The following is a 20,007-nucleotide window of genomic DNA, read 5'->3' as shown; positions in this document are numbered from 1 at the left end:
TCAGTAATGTATGAGGAACTAAAGACAGCCTCTGAAGGGATGAGGTGTAGACTGAATGTTGATGTTGACTATGCCTTGAATGGAGGAAAAGGTTGAGGAGCAAATCTTCGGTGAAAAGAAGAGTGCGGTGAAGGCAGCTTTTTGGGCTTGAACAGAGTGTCCCACCTGGTCTCGTGGACAGACAACTACAGAGTAGGCATGTCCATGGAAGCACCAAAGAGGTCGTCCCCCAAACAAGGCGTAATTGCTAGCCTGTCTTGGTGGGTGATAAGGTCAGACACTCGAAGTCAGACCAGGTCTGATTGGAACAGAAAAGAGGTGTTAGTCAGGATAGGATTCTGGTAAGCCGATTGGCCAACCAGTCTATTGCCATGCCCACTCTGTCCAGAAATACAGAGGAGGCCTACACACTAGCCTGTAGAGTTGACTCCACCAGTAGGGATTAATTGAAACATCCTCAGTGTTTCTAAAGGCATATAAAAAGTGTCCCGTAAGATATCATGGAAGGGAATCCGAAAAGCCTTGGGAAGTTTACTATAGGTCAAGTTATCTAAAATTCTATAGACATTGCAGTCAAATGCCAAGGGAATGACTTTTCAAAGTCAACTTCCAAGGGAATGGCACAAGGTGCAGACAGTCCCCTAAGGAATCTTGAAAAAGATAATTCTTCAGACACTACTGGTGGAAAAGAAAAGCATGTGTTGAAAAACCCACCAATACAGAGAGATTGGGGGCTTGCTCAAACCCCCACCCCCCCAGAGATTCAAATCCCAAACTATACAGAATCGATGTCAGGGATTTGGTGTCAAAGGCTGGGGACAGTTTAATTTCTTCAGGGCCTTCCCAGACCGACACAGACGTTAAAGAGGACCGGCGTCACTTCATATGAGATGCGGAACCATTGGAGACTCCTGTGCAAGTGCTACCAGTGTCAAGAACCCAAACCTGACTGGCACCGGAGGATTCATTGTCGACAAAGACGTTGGCATGAACAACTGAAAATACAGTTGGTCATGTATTCGAAGTACTGAATGAAATCTGCTGCATAAGAGGAAAACACGGGTACCGCTGGCTACGCCGCTGGTACCATCGGTGAGGGTCTATGCTCCAGAGATGAAAATGCTGGTATCAAGGCACACATCAGGAGCGGAGTGGAGAAAGTTATTGCAGGAAAGAAAAAACACCGGTACCATTGGCCTGTTAATCGGTACCATCAGTGCCGCTCCAAGCTCCGAAAATGAGTATGTCGGAATCGAGGCACTCATCGATATCGAAGCGGAGCCAGAGATGGGGCTGATCGAGGTCAGCAGGACTTGACTCATTGCTACAATGACCAACGTCGGCAGGATTGGACTCACTGCTACAATGACCTGAAGCCCAAAGGAGAAACTTGTGAGCCAACTTACCTAGGTAGGAGCGGGCCCGAGGCAGCAATGTCAATCTCGGTGCGGGCTGGATTAGCGGTACCAGAAGTGCGCTGGGCACCAGATTCCTGACGTTGGCGGGTGCCGTATTCCTGACGGTACTGAAGGGAAACTGCTTCTGAAGAACCCGAATGAGAATGCACTAGCGAGAAGAACAGGGGAAGTAGAATGTGGCAAGGCTGAGGTACACTGCGAGAACCGTTGGAGGATGTCAGTGAAGACAACTACCCCAGCAAAGCAACCGCATGGATGGAAAATTATCAGGAGTGTCCTGAATGGTAAAACAGCCTTAAGGTGGAGAAATAACAGTATGGCGACCCATAAGGTCCCACCGAGGCTAAACCGATGACGGCAAAAAAAAAAAAAATTGGGTTTAATATATATTGGTTTTGTTTCTGTTTTTTTTACTAAAATTGAAATAAAAACAAAACTGACTGAAAAGTCAGAAACTGCGAGAATGGGAAGGCAGCGAAAAAATTTTCAACTGCCGTTGAAAATGCAACTTCTTTGCTCCGTGGAAACTAAGAAACTGAGGGACCGCACACCCTGAATCGGGTGGGAAGGCACTCGTGCATGCGCGGTTCGGGCTATTGCAAACTTTCTAAACTCTTAAAGTGACGATGCACTTTTAAAGTGGTCCGTACCGGGGCTCCTTCGGTGAGGTCACCCATATGTGAGAATATGCTGCCTGCTTGTCCTGGGATAATTTGTACTTCTGTGTGTTCCTCAAATAGCAGGTTCTATAGGCATTCCAATGTAAGGGAATCAGAGGATCAAATATTCCATAAAGAAGCTTGAAAATAATACTTGCACATTTAAATTGAATCCTGAAGCGAACAGGAAGCCAATGAAGCTTTCTAAGCAAAGGAGAGACATGATCAAACTTTCGTTTCCCAAAGATAAGTTTTGCCGTCATGTTTTGAAACAATTGAAGATGTTGCAAGTTGCCTTGCTTGATACCCAGATACACAGAATTGCAATAGTCCAATTGAGCAAGCACAGTGGACTGTACCAACAATGAAAAATGTTCCTGATAAAGTAGTGATCTAATTTTTTTCAACATGCACATACTGAAAAAGCACTTTTTCATGAATGATTTTATCTGTTCACAGAATGTAAGTGATGAGTCTAGGAAAATGCCAAGAACTCTAGAAGAAAACTCGATTTGTATTGAGTTACCTGATTTCAATGTGACAGAAGCAGGAAGAATTTCCAAATTAATAGTTTCGTTTTAGCAGTGTTCAATTTCATTTGAATGGACATTGCCCATGATTGAAGCTTAAAAACAGCAATCTATATTTGAAACCAGATTATTAAGATCAGGGTCAACCTCCAGCAGAATAAAGATATTGTCTGCATATGTAAACATAGTCTCCACTGATATGAGACAGAAGCTTTTCAATGAGGTCATATAGATGTTAAACAGTATTGGTGACAAAGGGGAGTCCTGAGGAACTCCACATCCAGGCTTCCATGCAGAAGATGTCTTATCATTCAAGTGTATCTCATAAGATTGTAGTACCAGGAATTTAATAAACCAATTCAAAACTACTTGATTTAGACCTACCGTATTTTTCGCTCTATAAGACACACTTTTTTCCCCCCAAAAAAGTTGGTGGAAATAAGGGTGCGTCTTATGGAGAGAATACCCCCCCCCCCCGATACTTGGCATCCTTATCTTCAGCCGTCCCTCAACCTCAAACCAACATGAAAACAGCAAGAGACCCACTACCGCCGCACGTCACCTCAGCAGCAACAACTGTTGCCAGTGCTAAGAGAATGGTGCGTGAGTCTTGTGGGGAGAGGGAGGATGGTTTTAGATACTGCTGGCTACCAGCCCAGCAGAAAAGCAAGTGCCAACAGGTTGCACACTACCAGCTACAGGCTAAACACTAATAGCAATCCATTTCCGAAGCGCGCCCCTAGCACGAGACCATGAATGCGAAATCAGCAGAGCACGACAAATTTCAGAAAATTCTCTGGCGAAGATATCGACTGTGAATTAGGAAGTGTCTGCAGCAGGAGAAAACCACGGTGGGATCTTTTAAGAGAGAGGAAGAGATAATGGTTAATGTGGATGGGCAGACTGGATGGGCCATTTGGCCTTTATCTGCCATCATGTTTCTATGAAAGAATCACTAGTGGGGGGGGAGGGTGTGAGGGGAACTATTCCACCCTTTCTTTCAAACCTTGCAGCTTCATCAAGGTAAGTGCTCACTATTACAATGGCCATGATGAAACAGCCGCAGTTAGATGGCCATGCTGAACCATGCTGGCTGAAACAGCCATGCTGAACTGACTGTGTTAAAATAGCCATGCTGAAACAGCTAGACCCTTTATAATGCTGTAGAACACTTCCTGAGATAGAATTCATTCTCCGAGATCCAGAGTCTGTTGGCTGAGGAAATCTGCTTGCATGTTGTCCACTCCCGATAGATGTGCTGCCTAGAGTGCCCTCCCATTGAAACAGCATTTGGGCCTCCAACCATAGAGGAGCATCTTGATGCCTCCCTGCTGATTAACTTAGGCTACTGCCATTGCATCATCTGAGAAAACTCATACCCCCTTATCCCACAGTGAGCTTCCGAGCTCCCCTGCTGTAAAGGCTGGCATCCATCGTCAGAATCACCCAAGTGGATATGCAAAGTAGCACTTCCTGGATAGAGACTGTGGTTCCAGCCACCAGTTCGAACTGTGATGCTCTTCAATTTTCCAAGGCAGTGGAATCTGCAGTGCATTCATTTGTGGGGCCAGCAGGATAACAGTGAGTGCTAGAGAATACGTATATGTGCTCTCACCCAGGGGACATCTATTATTACCACCATTTACCTCCAACACCTGTAAATAATGCCAAGCTGTCGGTGCTCACCTGTCCTGAAACTCCCTGATCTGATGCATGAGCTTCATTCTGGAGATTGAGGAGTGGTAGACTCAAGAACAATGTAAGGAAATTCTACATTATGGAGAGGGTGGTGGATGCCTGGAATGCGCTTCCCAGAGAGGTGGTAGAGAGGAAAACAGTGACAGTTCATAAAAACATGGGATGAACACATAGAGGGGCATAATCAAAAAAAGCGTCTAAGTCCCTATACGTTTAACCCAGAAGCAGGGAAAGTGTCCATAACCAAAACAAACATCCATGTTTTGATTATGGCCTTCCTCTGCCTAAACGTCCAATCTCCACTATGTCTAAAAGTACACCCACATCACGTCTACACTTTTTAGCCATAATGAAACAAAAAAACGCCTAAGCCCCAAATGTCCTACCCCCACCCCCCACTACATTATGGGCAGGAGGGATCCCAGGCCCTAATGCCCTTGATGAACCCCCCCTACCCCCAACAGGAGGGGCCTAAGGCTCCCGGGCCTATTCTGATTGGTCCAGGCGCCTTAGGCCCCACCAGTAGGTAGGGCTTTGGGCGGCTGGGCCAATCCAGCCCCATTCTGATGTGGGCTGCCGGACGGACGGACGGGTTTGGCACCCGTCTGTCCGGCCAATGTTAAAAAGGTAAGGGGAAGGGGGTGGGGATGGGGGGTCATGGGGTCGGCCGGGAGGTCGCGGGTCGGCTGGGGGGGGCAGATGTTGGGGGGAGGGGGTTCACCAAGGGCATTAGGGCCTGGGATCCCTCCTGCCCATAATGTAGTGGGGGGTGGGGGTAGGGGGTCGCCTGGGCCAGGAGGGCTTGGGTTCCCTCCTGGCCTGATTGAGTCGGGGGGGTAGGGGGGTCTCCTGAGCCACGATCGGCCTGGGCACGATCGGCGGGGCAAGAGGACTTGGGCTCCCTCTTGCCCCGATATCGTCGGGGAGTTGGCGGGGCAAGAGGGCTTGGGCTCCCTCTTGCCCTGATATCGGCGGGGAGTCGGCGGGGCAAGAGGGCTTGGGCTCCCTCTTGCCCCGATGTTGTGTGCGTGGGGGGGAGTAAGCCATCGTGGCAGGAGAGATGCCTCATCTCCCCTACCGCAATGCCATCACTCCTCTACCCGAACTGTCGCGGGTCGCGGCAGTTCAGGTAGAGGAGTGATGGCATCGCAGTAGGGGAGATGAGGCATCTTTCCTGCCACGATGGTTAGGTTGCCGGGCCGCTGAACTGATGGCGCCAGCGGCCATCAGCTCAGCGGCCCCTTTTTCGGCACTTAGACCTGGTTTTATTTTGTCTAAGTCAAAAAGATCTAAGTGCCGACTAGGCAACCTGTAACTGTTTTGGTTATACCTGTTGTACGCCTAGGTGTAGGTCGGCCCACCTCCCGCCCACTGCCTGCCCTTTCCCCTCCTCTAAACACACCTCTTTTCTCTCTGTGCGTCTAGAGGCAGGGGAAAGGCCTAAGTTGCTTTTAGATACGTCTAAAAACCAACTTTAGTTATGGGTACTTGGACGAACAGGCTTTTTGATCGTCCAAGTAGCCACTTAGGACACTTTTTAAACTTTTTTTTTTATTATTACCCCATAGGATCTAGAATCATAAAATAATAGTAAATATTGAAGGACTAAGGCCAGTACTGGGCAGACTTGAATGGTCTGTGTCTGTATATGGCCGTTTGGTTGAGGATGGGCTGGAGAGGGCTTCAATGGCTGGGAGGGTGTAGATGTGCTGGTGTGAGCTTTGACGGAGACTTCTTTAGTTGGAACCCATGCACAGTACCGGGTAGAGCTTTGGATTCTTGCCCAGAAATAACTAAGAAGAAAATAATAATTTAAATTGATTCAGGTTAGGCAGACTGGATGGACCATTTGGGTCTTTATCTGCTGTCATTTACTATGCTACTATTCTGCGAGCTTCCGAGAGTAAATATTTGTTGTCTTTCCTGTTGAAACAGATGCCCAGATACTCCAAGAACTGTGTTGGTACCAGGTAGCTCTTTTTTTTTTTTTAGAAGTTTATGACCCTGCCTAGACTCTGAAAAAGTTGGACTACGCACTGTATTGCTGTCCTTCCTTTAGATGGAGCTCATATTAGCCAATTGTCCAGGTATGGCCAGCCCAGACAGAAGGGCTGAACTGGAACCTCCAGAATGTGGAACCTCAAGAACTTCCTGCGATCCAGAAAAATGGGGATATGCAGATAAGCTATGTCAAATCCAGCAAGGCAAGAAATTCCCTCGGCACCACTGAGGCAATGAACGACCTCACATTTCCAAGCAATAGCTTGAGGGCAGCACTGACTAACTTCAGACCCAGAATTGGCCTTCAGTCTTATGAGTCTCTTTTGGGCACAATAAAGTATATGGAGTATCTGCCCAAGCCCGACTCTGTGTCCGGGATAGCTTTTATGGCTGCTAGATCTAGTAGCCTTTTCACTGTTGCTTGGTCTTTGACCACTTTCTCTGGCTTTCCCACAGGAGAATCCACGAAGAGGTCTGAAAGGGGATGAAAGAACTCAAGATTGTACCCATTCTGAATAATATCCAGTACCTAGCAGTCTGAAGCACAAAACCATTTCTTATCAGATCTATAATTCATCAAGTCGTTAGGCTCAAACACGAATTGATGGCACCAAACTAACTTGATGTGTAGCATTTTTGCCCTCTTCCCACCATGCCTGCTCTCGCTCTCCCCCCCCTGAAGTGACTGACATGGATGGCACACCTCTGATGTAACTTTTGCAGATCTCCAGGCCCTGCCAATTAAAAACTTCCAGTACTGCATTCTCTCATCCCCCCTCCCCGCCCACAGTGACCAGTATTTTTCTCTCCTTCCCTTCCCGTTCCCCTGTGGTGACTGTGTGCTATGTACCTTTTGATGTTCTGATCTTCCCTGGCAGCAATTAGTGTGACTGATACACTACTTGCACTGGCCTCACAGCCCTTTCTTCTGATGCAACTTCCTTTTTCTGCATAGGCAGAGTAAATCATAAGGAAGAGTTGTGAGGCTGGCATGAACAGTGTATCAGTCACTCTGCTGCCGGCAAAGATCAAAACATTAAAAGATGCGCGGTGAACGGTCACCGCTAGAGGATAGGAAGGGAAGGAGAGTGAAATGCTAGTCATTAAGGGTGGAAGATAGGGGGACTGGAAGGGAACGAGATTGAAATGGCGGTCACCACGGGAGGCGATGGGAGCAAGAACTTCAAGGGAGTGAGGCATGGAATTTCTTCTAACTCAACTATAAGCCAAGATCCCAATTTATGGGCCCAAAAATCTTGCCTTATAGTTGAGTATGTATGGTAAGTTAAAAATGTCATTATTTTGTTTCTTACCAGAGAGATGTTAGCTTGTAGATTACTACTCTGCTCAAAGGCAGTACTAAGAGCAGAGCATAGTGCACTTTCTACACCTTTGCCCAGTGCTAAATTTGGATCAGCTCCATTTTCTAAAAGTTCCTTTATAACCTGCAAAAAATATGAAAAGATTTGAAAATATCTTTATAAAGGTAGACTGTGCTGAGTAACAAAGGGGGATATAACATAAAAGACATAAAGGCAGATTGTAGAAAAATAATTTTCATATATTTAGTAGGTACTCTTTGAGAACAGCAATACTTAAACCTTTGCATACAAATGACAGAGTCTAGCACAAGAAGTACAGTACTACCCCGAGTAATGTTTTCTGAAGCCTTTGAGTAGGCCTACTGTGCATGTGAGCCTGTTCCTACTTGTTGCTGTTATACGTATGGGACCTACTTGGTTCATTACAAGCTAGAAGAATACGACTCTTCGAGGTAGTGGAAGGGGTTGTGAGGATTTAAATCCTACTGTCTTCAGAGAGCATCTATTATAGGTAACTTAATTTAGTCAATGATTGCTACATCCTCACAGATGGAAATCACTAGCTACAGACTGTTTTCAATAGAAAAAGGGGAAACAATGCAACAAGTTATGCTGCAACAGGCAGACACCAAAAACTTTTTTGGTGGCAACAAGACATTTCTATAATTTTCTCTGTTTTGTTTTTGTTTTTTTAGAAGGCAGCATGGAACTGAAAAAAAAAAGGGTCTAGGGTAGGGGTGAGTAATGAGGGCTGCAATACAGTCGGATTTTCAGGATTTCCCCAATAAATATGCACCAGATCTATTTGCATACAATGGAGACAGTGCATGCAAATAGATCTCATGCATATTCATTGGGGAAATCTTGAAAACCTGACTGGATTGCGCCCTCGTTGCCCACCCCTGGTCTAGGAGGAAAGGAGTTGGATTCTAAAACCCAATAGATTCAAGTGGACTTTCTGGCTAAGTTGTGTCAAGAGTCCTTCTGTGAGCATTAGTGTAATAGACAAGATTCAGCTGTTTCAAAATACAACTGCTAAATTGACATTTTGTAAATCTCACTTTATTCAGTGACTCCTTTATTGGCTAGTTTACAGTGGCTTCCAGTAAGGTCTCATATAAAATCTAAAACAGTCTGTCTAATTTTTAAAACTCTTAGGCCCAAATTCTCTAAATGGTCGCTTACAAAAGCAGGACCAGTCACACAACAATGCCTTTTAAAGAATCATGGCCAGTGTTTTAAAGGCCTATATTTCTGATGCCTATCTTTTATTAGAATCGTGTCTATAGAGGTGCCTAAAGCCACTTCTGGTAATTGCGGATGCAAAAGCTTGACACTATGGAAACAAGACAGAAAAAGATCGACTCATTTGAGCTTTGGTGCTGGAGAAGAATTTTATGCATGCCTGGACCATCAGAAGAATTAACAAATTGATTCTGGAAGAGATCAAACTCTGTCACTCAAAGCCCAGTTGTTGAAGTTATGATTGTCTTATTTTGGTCACACTATCAGAATAGAAAGATCATTGGAGAAGGACATTATGTTTGGGATGATCAAATGAACCAGGTGAAGAGGGCGGTCTGTAATCAGATGGCTGGACATGTTGAAAACAACCATGGAGATGACGCTGGAGGACCTTACCGGACTAGCACAAAAACAATCTCTTTTTAGATCTATAATTCATCAAGTTGCTAGGACTCAAGCCAATGGCATCTAAATAACTATATTGGCCATAGGGCACCTCCTTAGTTGGATCAATGGCGTCATTTTTGGAGACACCTGTGGGCACCGCCATTTTTGGAGACACCTGTGGGCACCACCATTTTTTAACAGTGTTTTAATTGGTTTCTAATTGGTGCAGTCAATTGCTGTGCCAATTGAACAAATTATAATAATTAAGTTAGACGATGGTAGGGTGCTTACCGCCACCTAATGTATGGTGCCATTTAGATAATTTGGACCTTAATAGCTCTTCTTCAGAGTCTAGCTTCTCTGGTAAGCTTATTGATATTATACTCTTTTCCTAGATGTAATTATTTGATTTTGGAATTGCCTTAATCTCATTCTTACATGTTTCTTGCTGCACAAATGTGGAACAGCTTACTTGTGGCAATATGTGCTTTAATTATTTTATGGTTAGAAAACTTTTGAAGATGTATTTATTTTAAAATTGTTGATGTGGTGAAATATTTTGATGCAATTGCTTGTTATATCTAGTTCAATGCATATTCCTCCTTGAACCTAATTTCGTTCCGATCAATTGGGGGGGGAGGGATTCTGACTTAGAGGTGTTCAGTCATAATCCCACAGATGGTAGCTTTGCCCCATTGACTCCTCAACCAAGCACATATACCAAATGTCTGACCCTGCGATTCCTCTCGTACTGAGAATTACTATCGCAATGACACATCATCAGTAGTGTAATACTAACCTGTTTCATGATGGTCTAAACCCAGCTATGTTCCCCATTAAGGGATGAACAATCCAATGCTTGGTGAATTCTGCAATAATAGGAAGAGCCAACATCGAAGGATCAAAAAGCGATGTCGTTATGAACACTTGGCTGCCACAAGCCAGTTATCCCTGTGGCAACTTTTGACACCTCCTGCTTAAAACCCAAAAAGTCAAAAGGATCATGAGGCCCCACTTTCATGGTCTGTATTCATACTGAAAATAAAGAGCAAGCAAACTTTTGCCCTTCTGCTCCAAGTGAATGTATGGAAATGTCCACGTCACAGTCATACCAATTTCTTCCCTGGAGACCTAAATTGAGCTACTAATGGAGCCATAGCACTGACATAATGAACTGTGACTTAACCCTCTAGATCCAAGTTTCCAGGTTTATTTAAAATTTGTTATTCCGCCTATTCAGATTTCTAAGCGGAGTACATTTAAAATAGGTATTATATAAACTATTTCCAAAAGAGGTGAGAGAGAGTTCATGTACCTATGGTGTATTTTATTTATTCAAAAACAAGGAAAAGGACCTCAAATACCCAAACCTCACCCTCCAATGAGTGTCTTACTGGGATAGGAATTTTATCATCGGTTCAAAAACCTTGTTGATTTTTTAATTAATTTATTTGTTACAAAATTAAGTGAATATTATCACCAAAAATTCTTAAAAACTCTATCCACATATTCTTGAAACAACCAAAAAAGTACTTAGCTGTTCAGGGACAAAAAGGCCTGCAGATATCCCTTTGGAGACCTAAATTGAGCTACCAATGCAGCCTTAGCACTGACATAATGAACTGTGACTTGACCCTCTAGATCCAAGTTTCCAATTTTATTTAAAATTTATTATTCCACCTATTCAGATTTCTACGCAGAGTACATTTAAAATAGGTATTACATAAAATATGTCAAACAAACATAGTGAGACTAAATTTAGTCAAACAGACATACAGGAACAAGAGGAGAAGGGCAAGAACTACATTAGAAATAGGACAGAAACATATATGGTAAGCATGTATGGAGGGGGATCTAGTCTGATAATTAGACTGAAAGTTAATCTCAGGGCATTCTTAATAGGACAGTTATAAAAGTCTAAGGTGTCCTTACATAGGTATGCCTTTAGTTTTGATTTAAAAAGGACTACAGACATTTCTTCCCTTAAATGGATTGGTGCGGAATTCCAGAGTTAAGGGTACAGTTACTGAAAAGATTGTTGAATGTATTGTCCCCCTCTTTAACTAAGGCGCGCTAGCCAAATTTAGTTCACGCTAATTGATTTAGTGTGCGCTAACGATTAGTGCACGCTAATTGTTAGCACGCCTTAGTAAAAGGACCCCAGTGTTTATATGTCTTAATGATGGAATGGATAACAGATGCTGAGAAATTGTTGAGAGATCTTAATGGAGCGTATAGTATAAGATGTCTATTTATAAATTCAGGGAAATTAGTTGCTCAAGATTTAAAGGTTAGAAGAAGAATTTTATATATGATTCTATGTGCAATTGGAAGCCAGTGTGCTTTAATCAATAGTGGAGTCACATGATTGTATCTCTTTGCCATGAATTTAATTGACGTGTTTTATACTATCTACAAATGTTTTAGTTCTTTTTGTGTTATACCTTTGTACAATGCGTTGCAGTAGTCGAATTGTGAGATTACAAGGGGATGTATTAAGAAGTTTATAGATGGTGAGTTAAGGAAATTTGTAAGGGAACGCATCATGCTCAGTCTATAGAAACATTTCTGCATGACTGCACTGATCTGTTCATGGTATGATAGTTTGATGTCAAAGATGACACCTAACAGTTTAATAGATGTTACTATTTGTAGCGGGGTTGATTTGAGATGAATAGGGCTTATAAGGGAGAGTCTATCCTTGCATGGAAAAGCTTTGTTTTTGTTTTGCTGTTCCATGCTAATATGTTGTCATTCAGCGAATTTCATATTTTTTCAACTTTTTGATCTCGTTTGTCATCTAGATGAAGTAACTGGACACTGTCAGCATAACTGAACATTGACAATATAATCGACTGACCAAGAGTCAGTAGGGAAGCCAGAAAAATATTAAATAGAACAAGCGATAGAATAGATCCCTGAGGTATGCCATACTCATTAGAGTATATGTTGGATGTTGAACCAATCCATTACTTGATCAGTGATTCATATTGCTCTAACACATTGTAATAGTCAATGGTATCAATAGTCAACATGTTGTAATGATCAATGGTATCAAACGCAGCAGACAAATCCAGTGATCTAAATAGTATAGGATGGTTGTGGTCAGCCCTATTAATGAATGTTCCATTGAATGGTTTTGTCTAAAACCTGTTTGGTTCGGATGCAATTCTTTTGTTTTTTTGACAAATTGTTATTTTGAAATTTGGTTGAAAACTATTTTTGCTGTAATTTTTGCTAAGAAGGGAATATTAGCTACAAGGCTGTGGAGGTGTAGTAAGGGCCGGTGGTGGATCGCCCCAAGTGCTGTCTTCACGGAAGCATCGGTGCCTCTCCTCTTCTCTGCATACCTCTTGAAATGTTTACTAGAGTGAGTAGCATCTTCTACCTACTACTCATGCCAGCTCGGCTCCCTTCTGACATCATTTCCTGGTTGCATGACCAGGACATAATGTCAGAATGGAGCTGAGGCCAGCGCAAGCAGAATGTGGAAGATGCTGCTTGCACCAGTGAATATTTCAAGAGGTACGTGGGGGTGGGTGCACCATGCAGCAAGGGGCAGAGGCACTCAAGTGGCAGATAAGAGCAGAGGGCATACAGTGTGGAGATGGTGGGTGTCACCACCGAGAGCATCAACCCCCCCCCCACTACATCACTACATACAAGAACACCAGGCGAGGAGGCAGGCAGGCGAGGGCAGGACTTGCAGGGATCGCTGCCGATTCCAGCAGCGGCGAGCAGGAGAGGAGGAAGGCGAGGGGGACGCGGTGAGCCAGGGGCGGGCGAGAGCTAGCTCCGCCCACCCACACCGCGTTAGCGGCTTCAGCCGGGCTCCCCCTTAAAAGGCAGGGAGCCGCGGCCAGGAGACAAACACCAGGCGAGGAGGCAGGCAGGCGAGGGCAGAACTTGCAGGGCTCACTGCCGATTCCAGCGGCGGCGAGCAGGAGAGGAGAAAGGCGAGGGGGACGCGGTGAGCCAGGGGCGGGCGAGAGCTAGCTCCGCCCACCCACACCGCGTCAGCGGCTTCTGCCGGGCTCCTCCTTAAAAGGCAGGGAGTCGCGGCCAGGAGACAAACACCAGGCGAGGAGGCAGGCAGGCGAGGGCAGAACTTGCAGGGCTCGCTGCCGATTCCAGCGGCGGCGAGCAGGAGAGGAGGAAGGCGAGGGGGACGCGGTGAGCAAGGGGCGGGCGAGAGCTAGCTCCGCCCACCCACACCGTGTCAGCGGCTTCAGCCGGGTTCCCCCTTAAAAGGCAGGGAGCCAACGGCGCGCTGCCTTAAGGAGGAGCCAGGAGCACAGGCAGCCCAGTAGAGAAATTCCTGAGGTACATTTTCTCTACTTTATTCTCTATTCATTCTCATTCTCTTTCTCTCTCTTCTCGTACAGAACATAGGAAAGAAAACAGAGAAATGGAGGCTGCAGGAATCCAGCAGGGCTACCCAGTATACTGCATCGAATGTCATATGTATGACTACCTCCCCTCTGGGAGGCAGGCATACATATGCAATCGATGCCAGGAACTGGATAGCCTGAAGAGGGAGGTCGGAAGGCTGCAGGTTAGAGTCCAGGAGCTGGAGGGACTCTGCACCATAGAGGAACAGTGTGGGGAAACGGAGGATACTACCAGAGAGAGCCACATCACAGAACAAGTCAGAGAGCTCGAGAAGTTCATAGAGGAGGCCTGGCAGATGGCGGAGGCACAGGACCACCAGCGTATCAGACGGGAACCGGCAGCTGGAGGTCAGGATCCACCAGACACCATGAGAGTGGGACCTTGCGTAGGGTCTGAAAAAGCGGATGATGGTACCCAACAGGACCTGGCGGAAGGATCAGCGGAGATCCAGCAGAGCCCGGAGGACACGGACCTGAGACCAGAGAGACATCTGAGGAAGGGGAAATCTGCTGTTGTAGTGGGAGACTCAATCCTGCGAGAAGTGGACAGTCACATTGCCGGAGGGAGGGAGGACCGACTAGTGACATGTCTCCCGGGGGCAAGAACAACGGACGTCATCAGCAGAATTGAAAGAATCCTGGAGGGAGCCGAGACGGAGGAGACGGCAGTTGTAATCCACATTGGAACCAACGACGTCAGCAGGAAAAATTTCAACCGGACTACACTGACTGAGCAGTTTAGGATCCTGGGGCGGAAACTGAAGCTGAGATCAAAGAGGATAGCCTTCTCGGAGATCCTGCCAGTACCGAGAGCAGACGCAAGGAGACAGAGCGAACTACAAGCAATGAACGGATGGCTGAGGAGATGGTGCGAGGAGGAGGGTTTCCATTTTGTTCGAAACTGGACGACCTTCTTGGGGAAGAACAAGCTCTACAGGAGAGACGGACTGCACCTGAGCACGGCTGGGACGAGGCTGCTGGCAAGAAACATCCAAAACGCCATAGACCTAGCTTTAAACTGAGGAGTAGGGGAAAGCCGGAAGTCGATCTGGCCTCGACACACCGGACATTGGTATCAAAAAATGATACTGAGCAAGGACATTGCAAAAGAGAGCTTGGGACCGAGTGGGATCTTTTGGACAAAGGGACTGAGAGGAAATTCTTGGGCAAAGGGACTATGAGGGGCTTCTTGGACAAAGGGACTGAGTGGACACTTTTGGGCAAAGGGACTGAGTGGGAACTCTTGGACAAAGGGGCTGAGAGGGACTTTTTGGACAAAGGGACTGGGAGGGAACTTTTGGACAAAGGGGCTGAGTGGGAACCTTCAGAAAAAGGACCCACAGATGGGACTGAGAGGAAAATCTTGGACAAAGACACTGAGAGGAAATTTTTGGACAAAGGGACTGAGTGGAAATCTTCAGAAAAAGAGCCCACAGATGCAATGCAGGGGCCCAGTGCCCAAATGAATCTAACAGGCAGGGTCGAGAGAGAACAATGGGAGCCAGGGGACCATCCAAAAAAGGGGATACTGGCTGGGGGCAAAACGGACACGCCAAGGGAGGTGGATGACCGAGTAAAGGCAAGCCAGGTGGGAGCGCCGAGCCATGGAAAGAAAACAGCAGGGCGGGCGACAAATCAGGACCTATATTGCCTCTACACAAATGCGAGGAGCCTCAGGGCCAAAATGGGAGAGTTGGAAATTATAGCCAGTCAAAAAGCCCTAGACATAATTGGAATCACAGAAACATGGTGGACTGATGACAATAAATGGGATGTGGTCATACCAGGGTACAAACTCTACAGGAGAGACAGGACACACAAGAAGGGTGGAGGAATAGCGCTATACATAAAGGACTCCATACCCTCAACCAAAATGGAAACAGCAGTAAGGGCGGACGGCTTGGAATCAATATGGGTTAAGCTACCAGGAGGATCTGGAGCAGACATCAAATTGGGTCTATACTATCGTCCGCCTGGCCAATCGGAAGAAATCGACCGGGACCTGGAGACTGAACTGCGGCAGGTATGCAAGAATGGAAGTGTGGTGGTGATGGGGGACTTCAACTACCCTGGGATAGACTGGAGTATCGGGCACTCATGTTGCGTGAGAGAGACCAAATTCCTGGAAGCCACGAGGGACTGTTTCCTGGAGCAGCTGGTCACGGAACCTACACGAGGAGAAGCTACTCTTGATCTAATCTTCAGTGGACTGGGGGGACCTGCAAAGGAAGTAGCAGTATTAGACCCACTGGGGAACAGCGATCATAACATGATCCAGTGCAGACTAGAACTGGGATCATCCAGGGTGAAAAGAACCACAACAACAGCGCTCAACTTCAGAAAAGGGAATTATGATGCAATGAGGAAAATGGTGGGGAAGAAACTCAATGGCAGCACAAGGAAGATAGAGTCCGTAGAAAGCGCCTGGACACTGCTCAAGCGTACGGTGCACGAAGCACAGAACCTGTACGTCCCCAGGTTCAGAAAAGAGTGCAAGAAAAATCGAATAAAGAACCCAGCATGGATAACGGCTGCTGTAAAAAAGGCGATCAGTGACAAGAAAGCATCGTTCAAAAAATGGAAACAGGACCAAACGCAGGCCAACCAAAAGGAACACAAGGAAAGCCAGAAGGAGTGCCACCGAGTGGTTAGGAGAGCAAAGAGGGAATATGAAGAGAGACTAGCGGGAGAGGCAAAAAATTTCAAATCATTCTTCAGGTACGTAAAGGGAAAGCAACCAGCGAGGGAGGAAGTGGGGCCCTTGGATGATGGGGATAGAAAGGGAGTAGTGAGGGAGGAAAATGAAATAGCTGACAAGTTAAATGACTTCTTTATGTCGGTCTTCACGAGGGAGGACACATCCAACATTCCGGAACCAGAGGCAATAGAAAATGGAGATCAAGATAGCAAGCTGGTCCAACTAGAGGTGAGCCAGGAGGATGTCCTCAGGCAGATAGACAAGCTAAAGAGCGACAAGTCGCCAGGTCCGGACGGCATTCACCCAAGGGTGCTCAAGGAATTAAGGAATGAAATAGCAGAGACACTTCAGCAAATATGCAACCTATCCCTAAAAACTGGAGAGATCCCGGAGGACTGGAAAATAGCTAATGTCACGCCCATCTTCAAGAAGGGTTCAAGGGGCGACCCGGGAAACTATAGGCCGGTGAGCCTCACATTGGTCCCGGGAAAGATGATGGAGGCGCTGATTAAGGACAGCATCTGTGATCATATAAAAAAAAATGGACAGCTAAGGTCGAGCCAGCATGGGTTCTGCAAGGGTAGGTCGTGCCTCACAAACTTGTTGTACTTCTTTGAGGGGGTAAATAGCCAGGTGGACAAAGGTGAACCCATAGACATAATTTACCTAGACTTCCAGAAAGCCTTCGATAAGGTACCACATGAGCGGTTGCTCAGGAAGCTATGGAATCACGGGGTGCGAGGGGAGGTCCACCGATGGATCAAAAACTGGCTGGCAGACAGGAAGCAGAGGGTTGGTGTAAAGGGCCACTACTCGGACTGGCAAGGGGTCACGAGCAGGGTTCCTCAAGGGTCAGTGCTGGGACCGCTCCTGTTTAACATATTCATTGACGACCTGGAGGCGGGAACAAAATGCGAGGTCATCAAATTCGCAGATGACACCAAACTATTCAGCAAGGTTGAAACCACGGTAGATTGCGAGGATCTCCAAAGGGATCTTACGACACTGGAAGAATGGGCGAAAAAGTGGCAAATGAGCTTCAACGTAGGGAAATGCAAGGTCATGCATATAGGGAGAAGGAACCCGATGTTCACTTACAAAATGGGGGGATCAATGCTAGGGGTCAGTAAGCTAGAAAGAGACCTGGGAGTGATGGTAGACACGACATTGAAGGCGTCGGCACAGTGCGCCACAGCCTCGAGGAAAGCAAACCAAATGTTAGGTATCATTAAGAAGGGTATCTCGACCAGAACGAAGGAAGTCATCCTGCCACTGTACCGGGCTATGGTGCACCCGCATCTGGAATACTGTGTACAGTACTGGTCACCGTACCTCAAAAAGGACATGGCAATGCTTGAGGGAGTCCAGAGAAGAGCAACTAAACTGATTAAGGGTATGGAAAACCTTACATACACTGACAGACTGAAGAAGCTGGGGCTGTTCTCCCTGGAAAAGCGGAGACTCAGAGGAGATATGATAGAGACCTTCAAGATCCTGAGGGGCATCGAAAAGGTTGACAAGGACAGATTTTTCAATTTGAAAGAAACCACAAGAACAAGGGGACACTCGATGAAATTGAAGGGGGACAGGTTTAGAACAAACGCAAGGAAATTCTTTTTCACACAGAGGGTGGTGGACACATGGAACACCCTTCCGGAGGCCGTGATAGGAAATAGCACAGTACAGGGTTTCAAGGAAGACCTGGATAGGTTCCTGGAGGACAAAGGGATTGAGGGGTACAGATAAGAGCAGTGGAAGGTTTAGAGATAAGTGTAGAGGTAGGTATAAAATTAGTCAGGGACCGCTGCTCAGGCAATATGCCTGATGGGCCGCCGCGTGAGCGGACCGCTGGGCGGGATGGACCTCTGGTCTGCCCCGGCGGAGGCGACTACTTATGTTCTTATGTTCTTAAGACAAGTGCAGTCTGGTAACCAGTTGGAAAGTGTTTGTGTTGCTGATGGTAGTTCCTATTATGTTCATGTCAAAAGAAACAAAACACTGGGTGGATTTTCTTTGGATTTTTGTTCACTCTAGATAGAAGGCCAAGGATTTCATGCAGTCTAAAGCATGCAGTGTGCTTTCACCATTGTGGGTATGAGGTTCTGTAAATAAGAATGAAGGATTACTGACTGCTTAAGATGGACCTTCAACACAACCTTGGGAAGAAACGTTGGATGGGTACACAGAACCAATTATTTAAAACACTTATGGGCCGATATTCAAAGTGATTGAACTGGTTAGAAACAAAGGGCATCAGGTTTTAAAGCAAAGTTACTTGCCTGTACCAGGTGTTCTCTGAGGACAGCAGGCATAATATTCTCACATCTGGGAATCACTAGTTGCCAGGCTCACAAATTTATAAATGAGGTTGGTAACTGAAGTAGAAAGTGAACATGGTGAAGAAAAGGGACAGAGGACAGAGCTTGCATTCAAGTTCTAAAAAGATTTTGCAGAACTGCTTGTCCAAACCTGCTAGTCCACCTGGATTTTTGCTCCAGATCGTAGTGAACGGTGAAGGTGTCGATGGATGACCATGGTGCTGCCTTGCAAATTTCTTCAAGGATGCAGAGCAGAAGTGGGCTACTGATGCAGCTATGGCCTTTACACTATGATCAGTAATGTGGCCATGAAGGGTGAGCCAAACCTAAGTATATGTAAAGGAGATATAGTCATCTAGCCAATTAGAGAAGTAACGCTTAGTGATTGGAATCTCCAGTGTATTAGCGTCAAAAGCTACAAAAAGATGGGAAGACTTCCTATGAGATTCAGTATGTTCCAGATAATACGCTAAAGCATGCTTAAAGTCTAGGGTGTGCAGCACTGCTTCTCCAGGATGAGTGTGAGGCTTAGGTAAGAAGACAAGAAGTACAATGGATTGACTGAGATGAAATTACATTTTAGAGAGAAATTTAGGGTGTCATTATACAAGGGCTCTCCAAAAGGTTTCCACACTTTAATATTTTCACTGGAAATTATTGGGGCAGGAGAAATGATGGCATTAAGAAGTTAGGACACTTGGAAAAATGTATTGCAAAACAGGATGATTTTGAAAAACCGCAAATATGGTTTTTCGCCTGGAGAGGGCAGCTGGGGTGCTGGTGGGTACAGAAAATCACTCTTGGTATGCTCCAACCACCTCTTCCTGTTACTAAAGTCAGGCTACACCAATCAGGAGCTGCTTTGACACACCAGATCCTAGGCCACCAGGGGAGGCTTGCTAGGTGGTTTGGTATACAACAAGTCTTTCATGAATCAAAATACCAAGTGTTGAATCAGTATTGGCTTGCCATTAATCCTTGAGTGGAAAGTGCACTGATGTGTACTCATAATGAGTTAGTTTTTAGGCCAGAATCTGAAAGTGCTCCCATGAGAGGGGTCCACTGAGGTACTCAGAAATGGAGTCAAGCTAATGGTGTAACATGTACAGTTGAAGCCAAGTGGTCTATGAGATGCAGTAGTTGACAAATAGAACTAAAACAGAAAATCTATACGGACAGATTTACTATCTTGTCTACTCTTTGTTAAAGCAGAAAAGCTCATCCTTGAATTGTGTCAAGAAAGGCTCTAATGAACTCCAAGCATTGAATTGGTTGAAGATATAGTTTGGGGTAACTGACTACAAATCCCATGAGTTCAAGGAGATGGATGGTGGACAGAA

At 45.8% G+C, this 20,007-nt stretch overlaps 1 protein-coding gene across 6 annotated transcripts in view; it reads right to left on the bottom strand.

Annotated features, from left to right (window-relative positions):
- The window catches only part of ANKMY1 (ankyrin repeat and MYND domain containing 1), a 283,242-nt gene that overhangs the window by 108,740 nt on the left and 154,495 nt on the right, over window positions 1-20,007 (bottom strand). For 5 of the 6 annotated variants that reach the window (XM_033959160.1, XM_033959159.1, XM_033959162.1 and 2 more), the window contains one exon: window positions 7,620-7,751. The exons of the other annotated variant lie outside the window; for it this stretch is intronic. In XM_033959160.1, the coding sequence (XP_033815051.1) occupies window positions 7,620-7,751 (132 nt within the window). The remainder of the gene's footprint in view (window positions 1-7,619; window positions 7,752-20,007) is intronic. 6 annotated transcript variants of the gene reach the window in all.

Source organism: Geotrypetes seraphini, chromosome 9, assembly GCF_902459505.1.
Source record: "Geotrypetes seraphini chromosome 9, aGeoSer1.1, whole genome shotgun sequence".
Taxonomy (NCBI): Eukaryota; Metazoa; Chordata; class Amphibia; order Gymnophiona; family Dermophiidae; genus Geotrypetes; species Geotrypetes seraphini.
Note: the sequence above shows the minus strand (reverse complement) of the source record. Positions and strands in the feature narration are given on the sequence as shown.